Source organism: Nematolebias whitei, chromosome 3 (assembly GCF_014905685.2).
Source record: "Nematolebias whitei isolate Nwh7 chromosome 3, NemWhi1, whole genome shotgun sequence".
Lineage (NCBI taxonomy): Eukaryota > Metazoa > Chordata > Actinopteri > Cyprinodontiformes > Rivulidae > Nematolebias > Nematolebias whitei.
In genome coordinates this window covers 8,901,858-8,915,029 of record NC_056500.1, presented here as the reverse complement: position 1 = coordinate 8,915,029, position 13,172 = coordinate 8,901,858, and the positions used below count along the sequence as shown (strand labels likewise).

The 13,172-nt window shown below is 39.4% G+C and overlaps 1 protein-coding gene across 1 annotated transcript; it reads right to left on the bottom strand.

The window, feature by feature from the left end:
- Positions 1-7,624: 7,624 nt before the first annotated feature.
- LOC119407676 (N-acetyllactosaminide beta-1,3-N-acetylglucosaminyltransferase 3-like) lies at positions 7,625-12,336 on the bottom strand. The gene is made up of 2 exons (XM_037674495.1): positions 12,260-12,336; positions 7,625-9,728 (listed from the first exon to the last, which is right to left on the bottom strand). Exons 1-2 carry the CDS (start codon positions 12,265-12,267, stop codon positions 8,570-8,572), a joined length of 1,167 nt encoding a protein of 388 aa, XP_037530423.1. The 5' UTR covers positions 12,268-12,336; the 3' UTR covers positions 7,625-8,569.
- Between the last annotated feature and the right edge of the window lie 836 nt (positions 12,337-13,172).

Here is a 13,172-nt window from a genome sequence, read left to right as displayed (position 1 = left end):
TTTTATAAGCAAATCAGTTTGACTTGGTAGTTTTAAAAACTTATTTCAACGAAAGGAAGATACAAAATTTCTTGTTTATTAAGTCACCAAATGGATATTAACCTACAAAATGAATAGCCTAAAAAAATTAACTCTAAAGATAGGGTATACAGACGAACAAAAATATTTTTAGAGCAAAATTATTTGGAAAAATATAGAACAAGCCTATTTTAACTGAACGTGCAGCTCGCTTCGGCTTTTGTAGATGCTGCTACTTTTTTCACCGCAGATGACAGCAGGGTGTGGAGCGTGACGCGCGGCCAATGATCCGGTTGTCCATCTGAAGCTTAACGTGACTTTTTTTTTTTACCTCTTTCAAACGCCAGTCGGACCTGAGCGTGCACCTGACCTGACACACACGCAGGTTTCACTGTGCTGGCTTTGTAGAGTGAGTTCTCCCGTTTTTAGCTGGTGTTTAATACTTTCCTGCTCCATTATGTCACTTGTTGTGGGTCAACTGCAAATCCTCAGATGTGTGATAAGTGCAAAGGGCAGGTGGGGCCACATGCGCAATTAAAACTGCGTCAAAAGCTTGAGCCCAACCTGGCCTGCCCATCAAGCGCATAAATTGGGCCCGACCCAGCCCAAATTTCAGGTTCGGTCAGGCTTGGGCCAAAAATCACAGCTCTACTTGTATAGATTCTGTTTTTGTACCATTTACTGTACATGTTATGAGACTTGGAAAGACAGGACTTTATTAACCCTCAGGATATAGAACAAGACGATACACACAAAAGAAGAACGACTGGTATTTTATTTATTTATTTATTTTTAAGTGAACACCCCCCCCCCCCCCAAAAAAAAAAAACAAAACAAAAAAAAAACATTAAAGCTGATGATAACTCAAGTGTGACAAAAGACAATAATGAAAACATTTTATCGACCGGGTGGAGTTTCAGCATTGATCCATTCTCTTGATAGGAGTATTTTTACTCTTGTTTGTCTTGGGTGCACAATCATTTCCAGGTTGAAAGGGTTTGCATGCATTCACACGCCCTTACGCAACAGATCATATGTCACCACATGCAAATGCGTTTTTTTTTTTTTCCCCTGTTCCATGGCTTGGCAATTGATTTATTCGATAGAAACGAGTCCAGAGTATGTGAAAGTGATAACTGTGGTGTTAGAGAGAAAGATGGAATTAAAAATTAAACTTCAGAACTGTTTCTTTGCAAAGTTTTCCATCATTTTATTCAGCAACTGTCTGAATGAGATATGAATAAGGGAGTTGCTGTTAATTATCAATTATTTTCTTAATTGTAACCTTGCCTCCATCAAATTGACGTGTCATTTTTATTTTTTTAAATATTATTAAACTAACAACAAAACAGAGTCAGACAACTTTATCTGTTCCAGTGTAAAGTTCATTAAGTCCTCCCACTTACAGTAGAACATCTCTAACATAGTATGTTATCAAAATGAAACAAACCCACCATCAGGATGGAGCAAAATCAGAAATTCAACTTAGAGGCTGCCGTCTGGATGAAATATTTTCAGTTCAGAAGGACAAAGAAGTTGTTATGTTTGAAACATTTAGTTTGCACTTGCCCTTAAGTCAAGCTTTAATGGCAATACATAGTTTTCACGTGTTTCAGCAGGAAGTGGAACTGCCACTTTTCCATCATTATAGGCGAGCGCTAAAAAACGACAATAAAGATGGCTTTCAGGTAAACCAAAACAATTTGTATTACACTTGACCAATGTGCAAGAGAAAGATACAGGTATATCCAGAAAATCACTGCTGTCAGGATTGACCCGTATGAGGTAGAGAAAGAATGTCAGACAATGCAGACAAGTTGCCTACTTCTAATTTTGGTCGACAACAGAATTCTCCTCTTTGTCAGTAAATCACTACAGTATATCACAGCACTGTGATCTCTCATCATTGCCCTGTTCAGGTGGACATGAATTTCCCAGATGATATCACATCACATCGTCTATCGTGCCTGGACCCACTATTATTACTTCTAACCTACAAAGCTCTCAACAACCTAGCTCCATCTTATATTTGAGATCTTGTTGTTTCATATTTTTCTAACAGAGCACTTCGCTCTCAGACTGCAGGTTTACTTGTGGTTCCTAGAGTTTCCAAAAGCAGAGTGGGAGGAAGATCTTTCAGTCATCAGGCTCCTCTCTTATGGAAACAACTTCCAGTTTCTGTCCGTGAGGCTGACACATTGTCCAGTTTTAAGACTGGTCTTAAGACTTTCTTTTTTGATAAATCCTATAATTAGGGTTGTCTTGTCATAGTGTCTTAAGCCTATTTGCTAAAACTGAATAGTTTTCATTTGATATTATTTCTATTTCAATTGTTACTTAACATGTGATTCTTGACCTGCCATTGTGTATCTGTTCCTACCAAACCCAGCCGGTCGAAGCAGATGGCCGTTTGTCCTGAGCCTGGTTCTGCTGAAGGTTTCTTCCTCATGAGGGAGTTTTTCCTTTCCACTGTCGCCTTCATGCTTGCTCAAGTTGAGAGTTCTGTGATGGAGTTAAACTCAAAGCAGTCTGCTCCTCAAATAAATAATGTTAAACTATTATTTTTAAATATGGATGTTTCTGTTGACTTATTTTATATATGAATATTTCTGTTTTGTGCCCTGAGACGACTTCTGTTGTGACTTGGTGCTATATAAATAAACTGAAATGAAATTATGATCCTACTTCATTCAAAAATTTCACAACAAATCAGATTTATGTTTTATGGCATGCCGTACATTAGAGCTGTTATTTCTAACCTGAACCCCGGCCCCGCCCGACCCAGATTAGGGCCGGTCCGGTCCATAATAATGTGCGTAATGTGTGGGTCAGGTCGTGTCGGGCTTTTGATTGCGTCAGAGGACGCGCGTGGCCGACGACCCAGACAGGTGAGATCACAATCCGACATGTCAGAGCAGGGTCCAAAGCAGGCAGAAGCAGGGATTTAATGCGCTTTGACTTTCCATGAAAGGACAAATACCCCCTCAGCTCCGATCTTCTGCCCCCTTTACTCAGCCGCGTGCGTCTGCCGATCGTTAATAACTGGCAGTCAAAGCTTAACTAAAAATGTCAGGGGTTTTTCGGGTTCGGACCTATAATTAATGTTAATTCGTTGGATCATGTGGGGTTCGGAAATGATGGCTACGGGCTGGGGCCGGGTCGGATATTTTGGACCCGAATGCAACTCTACCGTACATTACTTTTGGGAAAACTTTAAAAGCCTATATCAGAGGACATAATTTCATAAGCAGCTCATAAAAAAAGGGAAACACATCCATCATCTTACCGACCAGTCTGACCAGATCAAGAAACTTGATGATCCATATGCTTCTCTCCCAATCCAAGTTTGTATAAAAACGACTGCTGCTATAGAGTACAACAATCTCTCAACTGAACTGAACTTTTACTCAAAACTAAACAAAATCACTTTGAACAAAATGACAAAATAGGTAGATTACTATCACACAGAGACAAGCTGCAGCCAGCAATCTTACTGAAATTTGTACAACACAAAGACAAGTATCCTCCCATCCTTTAACTATACATGAACAATTCAGAGAATACAGTCATCTACACATCACAGGGTTCTTGTCAGCAGTTTGGAAATTCAATATTTTGTTGAACATTCCCAAAGTTAACTCCGGTGAAGTCAGACCTCTTTCATCCTGTGAACCTTTAAAAAGCCTCTTTTTTTTTCTGCACACCTCCTAATTCGAAGGTTCAGCTGGTCTCTCAACAAAATTGATCAACTTCTCCCAACAGGAGTCAGGGTAAGGAGGACCCTCTTACCTGGATGGAAACAAATTGGATTCATGATGACAGACAACTGGTTATTTTGCTTTTTGGCTTGTGAATACTGGATTGTCTACAAATTAGTGTGGATGTGTCGAAGCTCGACAGCGCTCAGACTGAATTTGTGGAGCTGCAGCAGGGAGCTGGAGCAGCTGTTATCAGGACTATGGACTCTCTTGCAGCACACATGAAGGGGAAATAATCTTGGAGGAGCTGTGAGCTCGACTTTTGGCATAAAGGATCGATTTGGCTGTTTTTGGAGTTCCATCAGAGGAATATATACCAGCGAGACTTTAAAAGGCAGAAACAGCAATTCACGACTTCTGCCTTACCCAAACTGTGGCCTTGAAGCCGGACTTATCTCAACTCCTCCTGGAATGTTTTGAAAACAACAAAGATGCTTTGTCTGTCTCCTCACCCCTCCCTTCCCCAAGGCCGTGGACATGTGACAGAACCTCAACTGAGCTGATGATGAATAACACCTCTTATCTGGACAATGGCTGAGAGGGGGTGGGGGGGTAGTTTTTTTTTATGCCTCAAATCGTGCCCTGTCTAGGACACAGTGTGAGAGATTTGTTTTTATACCATCTCTCCTCATGCTTTCTTCCCTTTTCTTAGCTAAGCAAAATATTATTCTGAATAAGAATAAGAGGGCGGCGCTTTCCATAGTAGCAGCTTCGTGCACTCCGCCAATCTTTCAGACGACTGTACGTACATGTTCTCGTTGTATCGCCGTGCAATGATAATAAAGTTTATTCTGATTCTGATTCTAATTGACCAAGCTAGCTTACATTCCAAAATATCTAATGCAGAAATAATACAAACTATTAATTCTTTGCAAAATGGTAAATCACCTGGTCCTGATGGACTGCCAATAGAATTTCATAAGACAATTTCATCCAAACTCTCTCCTGTTCTTGAAAAACTATTTGAAGAAATTCTCAAAGTGGGAAAACAACAGACCTGAGCTCCCTCCCCTTAATCAGGCTGAAGATTTAACCTATAGGTGTAAAAAAATTATGTTTCTATAAAGATCTTTACAGATACTATTTTAAAATTGTTCTAGACAAAACAATATAAGATTTAAATAGGTGCCCACTTCTCTGGTGGGAAGGGTTAAACAATTTTACAGTTAAAATGACAGTGCTACCAAGCTTGTTGTATCTCTTTCAAATGCCATATTTACTGCCAAAATCTGTATTTCATGAAATAAATGGATTTCCACATTCATATGGAACAAATCTGTCCCCCAAATGAAAAAGAAGGTTTCTGAGGAACCAAGGGTGCAGGGGGGTCTGGGCCTGCTTAATTTCATGTGTTGGGCTGCAAACATCAGCAAAGTCATATTCTGGACATATTTCTGAAAGACCAATCAGGGCCCATCATGGACCATTATGGAAGTAGACAACATTCCAACAATCTCTTTTATTTCAAAGTTGAGCTCACCAATGGTTGCATGTTCACATTTCCCAATTATTAACTCTGTCACACGACAATCTGAAAATCTGGTTTCAATTTAAGAAGCACGTCCAACTTAAAAAGTCAAGTGTTCTCGCCTTTGGTGAACAATCATCTTTTACAGCCGTCCAAAAATGAAGCATTTCAAATCTGTAATAAAAGGTGTGGTTTTTCTCAAACATCTTTTTGACAAAGGTACACTAGGGCAGCACGGTGGCGCAACTGGTAGAGCTGCTGCCTCTCAGTGAGCAGGTCCCTGGTTCAAATCCCGGTCCTGGGGCCTTTCTGGGTGGAGTTTGCATGTTCTCTCCGTGCATACGTGGGTTTTCTCCAGGTACTCCGGTTTCCTCCCACAGACCTCCCACAGTTAGGCTGATTGGTAACTCTAAATTGTCTCTAGGTGTGAGTGAGAGAGTGAATGGTTGTTTGTCTCGTTTGTCTCTATGTGTCCCTGCAATGGACTTGCAACCCATCCAGGGTGTATCCCGCCCCTTGCACAATGATTGCTGGACATGGGCACCAGCGACCCCCGTGACCCAAAATGGAAGAAGCGGGTAAAAGATAATGAATGGATGGTACACTCATGTTCTTGGATAAGCTGCAGGAATGTTAAAACATTCCAAAAACTCACTTTTCTAGATTTCTGCAACTTAGAAGTTTTGTCAGCAAATATTTCTCTCTTTCTTTTGCCAGTAAAGAATGCTGATGACGTACTATCACTTCATCTTTGTGGCTTAATTTAGCAGTTCCCATATAATGCAGCAAAATGGAGGCACCTCCCCCCAATCTGTCCCTTTCTTTACTTTTTTTTTTTCTTCCTCTTCATCTTTGTTCACTTTATTGAAGGTGGTTATGGAACTGGAAAATTGGTGACAAGATCTAAAGCCATTTCTGTTAGAATTTTTGTTTCATAATTTTATTAGCATTACAAATGTATCTTGTAAGTTGACAAAATGTTAAGATGGAAAAATCCATCCATTATCTTTACCTGCTTCTTCCTTTTCGGGTCGCGGGGGTCACTGGTGCCCATGTCCAGCCATCAAGTGAGAGAGGCAGGGGGACACCCTGGACAGGTCTCCAGTCCATCACAGAGACAAATAGAGACAAACAACCATCCACTCTCTCACTCACACCTAGGTACAATTTAGAGTTACCAATCAGTCTAACATGCACGTTTTTGATCTATGGGAGGCAACCGCAGTACCCGCAGTACTCTCATAAACAGAGAGAACATGCAAACTCCACACAGAAAAACTCCCGGACCGGGATTCTGGAAAAATATACATAGTAAAAACAATTGTTACGTACAATTCAAACACACTTTTACCAGTGAATAAAGTCCTGAGGTAAAGTATGTTTGAGAGGATGTGTCATGCATTGCGGTTCAGCTTATGGATTTTTACAAGTCAAGTCTTGAAGTGGAAATGGCAACACAATTCCTTTAAATCTTTTGTTCATTCTAAGAAACACACTCAGGTGAAGTTATTATGGGAGTGGCTGCCATTTACGAGGAAACCCTAAGATCTGTGGAGTTTCAGTAGAAGCGCAGTGACTTGTTTTTCTTGTAGACATTCCTGGCTGTCTTGGTTTATTAGTGTGCTGGCCAAAAAGGGATGGGTTTTTCTAGTGATATACTGCCCGTTAGCATTTTTAACTCTTTTGCTGCATTCTGCATACTTTCAATAAGGCAAAATGTTTGTGTAGTTTGACCTGTACTAATGAGAAGTGGGCTTCACACAGACATACCTCCTCCATATTCCAACCAGGTGCAAATAAGATATCTACTTCGACTTTAATCGCTATTAACAATATATATCTTCATATTTTCTTACATAAAAATACCTAGCTGGTTTTCAGAAAGGCAGCTGAAAAGGTAACGTATGGACCATGGCATATAAATAGCTCATATGGAAAAAGCAAAGAAATTCCCAAATCTATTGATGTCACCTTTTTTTTCCCCCCCCATATGAAGCCAAATAGGCTCATGTTTTAAAAAAATAACAGTTGGAGAATACTTGAAACTACAAAAAATGACAACAATTTTGTACACACATCACAAAAATAAAATCCAATTGTCCCAAATAAATCAACTTTCAAAGGATTTAGTTTATTTATTTAGTCCATTAACGTACATTTACACTGTACAACCAGTAAAGAAAATGAGATGCAGTATTTGTTTAACTTCATCTCTTTGGAGGGGCGGTCATTCTGAGCCATCCACTCTTTCATTTTGTTGTACCTCCTCGAACTTGTTCTGTGTCCCAACGAGGGAGCTCTGGCCAGTCTGCCACTCCATCATGGTAGCTTTTATGTTTTCACAGCGTATCACAGCTTAACTTTTGTTTTGTTTTTTTAAATTGAATGTACTTTTATAAAGTTAAGTATTCAAATATAAACAAACAACTGATTAGATACTAACCTTCAAAATACAATGTTCTTGTACTCAAAGGACTGCACTGCTTTTGTTTTTCCTGGTCAAGTAACGATACACATTTAAACTCAACAGCGTTTGTGCCCTTTCACAAGAACATGTTGGTGTTCATGTTGGAAACAACTGGGACAATACAGCTCAAATCATCCTAACGAATATAGGCCATAATAAGTTAAGTTTGTAAAAAAACTAAACAAAAAAATAAAAATAAATAAAAATAAATCAACTGCTGGGCTAGGAAAACCAGCCTGTACACTTTATTGGATTCCCGTTTGCTTTTCACAAACAACCGTGAGGTTTTTCACTCTCTGATGGTTTTGTTGAGGATACAGACACAGCTCCTTGTGTCCCATCTTGTCCATCTTCTTTTTTTTTTTTTGATTCTCAGCAGATATCAAGTCGTTTTGCTACTTGACTTGGTAGCAAGCTGAATGTACACAATATGCCACACCATAAACCATACAAATAAAAAGTGGTTGCAATACTACAGCCTACATAAATATACATGCCTGTGACAAACAAGGTACTTTCCAGATACATACTACCATGTTTGTACCTGTTACTTACAACATACTGGTCTGTATTATGAATTGCAACCAAAAATACAACTACATAATTTATTCAGTTATGTGCTGTGCTATGTTATGACGTTTCCCCAACCAGGACCCTGTACGGCATGTTGTGCACCTCTTTCTAGTTTCCTGTTTCGCTTACATAAAAGCCACTATGGCACATGACCATCTTTAAAAATGGTCTCAGTGACAATATTACACAAAACAAATAATGCCACAACTTATGAAGACAAAACATGTCACTCCAACTTTATGTTCTCAAGCTCTTTTGCCAAATGGAAGTGACAAATTGATTCTTTTAGAGTTTAGTAGAAGGTCTACAGTCCAAATGTGGGTCGTTTACTTGTTTCCACATTAAATACATCTCAGATGGAAGGAATCTGTGCACGAGCAACAGCTGTCTCAGATAGCAAGGCTCAAGTCCATCCTGTCCTTTCGAAGGCATATTCAGTCCAAGGGTTTTTACGCCGACATGCAAAGAAGGTTCAAGTCCTGCTTTGGCCAAACACATGCCCATGTAAGCGTCATCAATGGGATGAATGGTAATGCTCTGAGACATTTTGTATATCACCAATGCCGTGTAGCCAGAGAGTAGATAGCCCCCGCCTCCACAGTAAGGGGCATATGTTTTTGTCTCCTGTATCACATTTGGAATGAAGTACTTGCTTCCCTTCCATCGAACAACAATTTCATTTATGAACAAGTAACCAGTGAAGAGATGTTTGCTTCCATTATTGTCAAGGCTTTGGAGATACTCAACCATGTTGTCCGTGTTGGCAAACACATCATCATCACCATTGAACAGAAAGCGAACCTTCGGACAGTTTCGTTCCATCCAACCCAGGAAGAGCGTCTGCTTCAAGGTGAGGTTGTGAAAAGTGTCATGAAAGTCCCACTGGAGGATGTCGTTGAACTCCTCTTGCTCAGCCTGGAGAAGCTTGTTGAGTTTGATTTTTTCGTAACCATCACCAGACGATCCCAAGATGAAGATCCTTCGGATCCACACACCGTTGTGCATCCTCTCTTTAGCCCAGGTTTTGCGCAGCACCTCTCGGCGGTCGTAATTGTTGGGGGAGCTTTTAATAACCAGCAGAAGGAAGACTTCTTCGGATTGGTTAATGCCTCCACATTTGCCAGGGAGATCTAGCAACATGGGGTAATGACGACAGTGACGATAGAAGAGAAAATTTTTTATAGCATCGGGAAGAGAGGCAAAGTCTGTCAAACTGGTGACAGACATGTTGGCATCACATTTTTCCATGACTTGGACTTTACTTGTGGATCCGTGAGAACTGACTGTGGTGAGAGGCATCACTTGACTGTCATTTTTTACATCAGAAACTAGGAGAATGGGGATATTGGGATGAATAATATTGTATTTACTTAAGTAAATGACCATAGAGAGAGCTCCCAGCAGTACGAATGCTTGCGATACGGTGATTGTTTTCCTGAACAACCTGCAATAAAGAAAACAGATTTGTATATAGTTGTACATGCAGGGTCCTTATTACTGCACATTTAGCTGTTGAAGGATTGGTCGGATTAAAACTCAATCTTTTAGTTCACTTATTTAGTAAAAAATGATGTGCCGAAGTGCTGATTGTAAAACATGAACTTAAAACAAACTGGCATCAACACTTTGTCTGGTGAAGCATAGCTTCATGCAAATGGTTTGTTTTTACTAGCACAAGTCAAGTCAAGTCCTCAGATATTACATAGGTTTTCTAGCAATTATTTTTTGGTAATTCTGTTGTTTATGTCGGGTTTGTTGCTCATATTTTCATCGGTGCTTTTTAAAATCAGTGTTTTTCTCTGTCTGCTCTCAGCTCATCAGGTGTCGGTTTACAGATTACCACAATAGATTTTCATTTCTCATTACTTCCCTTTACGCAGATAAAATCCCAGGTTTCATGTTTATTCTGTTGGGTGTGTTCACGGCCTGCCAGGCTTTTTGTCTTGCTCATTTTCTTGTATTTTTTGTCTAGTCGCCTCTTTCAGATTTGTTAAAAGTTACGTTTGTATTTTAGCCTTTTGAGTGTGGTCTGCATTAGTGTCGTATGTCATCTATAGCACACAATCTGAGGCTGAAAGTCTCATAGCTGTTTCAAACCCATCTCACTTTTGTCTCGGGTGTTTTCAACCCACCGCAAGAACACTGCAGCTTTATTCTGACACAAAATCTTCCACAACCTTCAAGGCTACAGCCCTGAATATCCTGTTCCAAAAGCCACACTGATAATAAATAATTATTTAAAGTGGTCCATATGTGCCTATTTTTATTTCAAAAGTACACAAAATGAGGTATTTATCCATCCATCCATCCATCTTTTATCTTTTACCCGCTCCAATAAAGTTGGATTGATTGATTGATTGATTCTTCCTTTTTGGGTCGCGGGGGTCACTGGTGCCCATGTCCAGCCATCACTGTGTGAGAGATGGGGTACACCCTGGACAGGTCACAAGTCCATCACAGGGACACATCAGAGACAAATGAAACAAACAACCATTCACTCTCTCACTCACACCTTGGGACAATTTAGAGTTACCAATCAGCCTAACATGCATGTTTTTGGTCTGTGTGAAAACTGGAGTACCCAGAGAAAACCCACGCATGCACAGAGAGAACATGCAAACTCTACCCTGAAAGGCCCCAGACCAGGGTAACCTGCTCGCTGAGAGGCAGCAGCTCTACCAGTTGCACCACCTTGCTGCCCCTTGGGGTATTTAGATTAACAAAATATCAACCTGACAATTATTACTGTCTTCTTAATTTCTTCCTGATTTCTTGTTTGCGTTTGATCCTCGCAGCATTCTTCAGAATAACCGCAGCAGATTAGTTTTATTTATAGAAAACCTGCTAAAGAAACAGGAAACCAACTGTTTGCTTAATTGTTTATCTCTCTGGTTGCAGTAATTCTGCCAAGACGTGAAAAGAAGTTAAAAAATGATCTGGCACTTACTTTAAGGCATTCTTTTTGTCGTACTAAGACTGTCTAAGACAAAGAGAATGTAGTTTGATTCTTTCTCACTCAAGCGTATACTGTAACACTTTTTTTTACAGTAATCTTGACTAGTTGCCAGCATTTTTTGCTTCACATCAAATTGCTGAAGTAAATCTCGTCATCACAGATGTGTCATGCGCATTAACGCCCCTCCCAACCGTTACAGATACTGACGTTCAAACTGCGAGCTGGCATCCACATCCTCTCATCACCATCTCTCAGAAACGCTTTGTTTTAATTTCCAACAAGTACAACAAAAAAAAAAGTGCCACTTTATGCTTTTTTTTTCAGTCTCTCTTTAAAAATCTGTGTTACTGCCATAGTTAAACTCACAATTTGTTACACTATTTCTCAGTTTCAACCTTTATTACGTTTTGCTGTACAGTCTTTATTGTGCCGTAGGGTTTAAATGATATATGCAGACCAGTCTATTATATTTTTTCTTACAGCATGTAAATATGTGACTGAATAAATGAGAGTTAATGATCATCCATAGATTTAATCAAAACTCAAAGGCTTATCTTTACATTCCTGTCTTTTCCTACACTATTCAATGATTTATTGTGGGCCAAGGTACAAAACAAACATGTGAATTTATATATATATATATATATATATATATATATATATATATATATACAAACAAAAAGAGGATGTCTGCTTTAAAAATACTCCGGAACTGAAAACCCGATTTCATACAGAGACAAAAAGCATTTTTATTTGTTTCATTGTTCTGTTTTTATTTTATTTGTATATTAAGACTAAAGCAAACTAGATATCAACACATGTATTTGTTAATTAGAGTAAAATACAAGCTGAATAACCGCAATTTAAGAAGTGTTCCGAGTATTTCCGCTTTTTTAGAGATGACGTGCCCAACAATAAACAAAAACTGGGTTTAAATGTTCTTATCCGGGCTACTCTCTGTTTGGTTATCAGGAGTTGAAAATACATTCATTAAAATGTATTTTAAGTGTAAAACTTACCGAATCATGTTGGTGGTTGGAGCGCTTCTGGTCTGACTGACGACGAGAAACCCGCTGCTCACATATCGGAAATAATGCCCGTCAGCATGAGGGCAGCCTGAGCCCTGAGTTTAGTCTGTCAGGCTGCCCAGTACGTCAGAGCGGGACGTGCGCGTCACGGATAGATAAAGTTTGAACACAAGAATGTCACTGTTCAAGGTAATGTTTATTCATTTAAAAATACAAGAGTCAGTACGAGAAGTATTTTGACATCAGATTTGATTTGTGAGTGTTGGCGTGTTCACAGGGCTGTAGAAGAAAGCCCGAGAAGACAAGAAAAGGGTTCCCGTGTGTACCCGTGTTTCTAAGGTTTCAGTGAGCAGAAGGTGAAGCCTTCAGGTAAACATCTTTGTCGCTAAACAACAAACAAACATGCACAGATGTATTGATCCTAATTACAGCGCAGTGGGAAACAGGTTTAAAAAGCTCACACACAAGTTTTAACGATTTAATGCCTATAATCAGGTCTCTCTTGTAAATTTTAATTTAATTTTAATTTATTTTTAATTGCCATCTTATTTTTTTCATCCTTTATTTAGACTGGTAATCCCATTGAGCCTCGAGGACTCATTTACAAGAGAGACCTGATTTCAACAAAGAAAGATGACAACAATGGACAACAGCAACAACAATAAACAATTATAAAAAGTCATACTGCAGGTTTTTTTTTTTTTTACAAATAGGATGGCTAAAAGAAAAAGGTAACAAAAAACAGCTAGATTCTAAGGCGAATGTAGAAAACTAAAAACAGGAACTGCGTTGGTCCCTGCCAGGAGGCCAACAGGTTCTTAAAGACACTTAGAGAGGTCAAGGTCGAGAGCTTCAAATCTTTTTGTAAGATATTTCAGGAAACAGGAGTGGAGTAGGAGAAGGC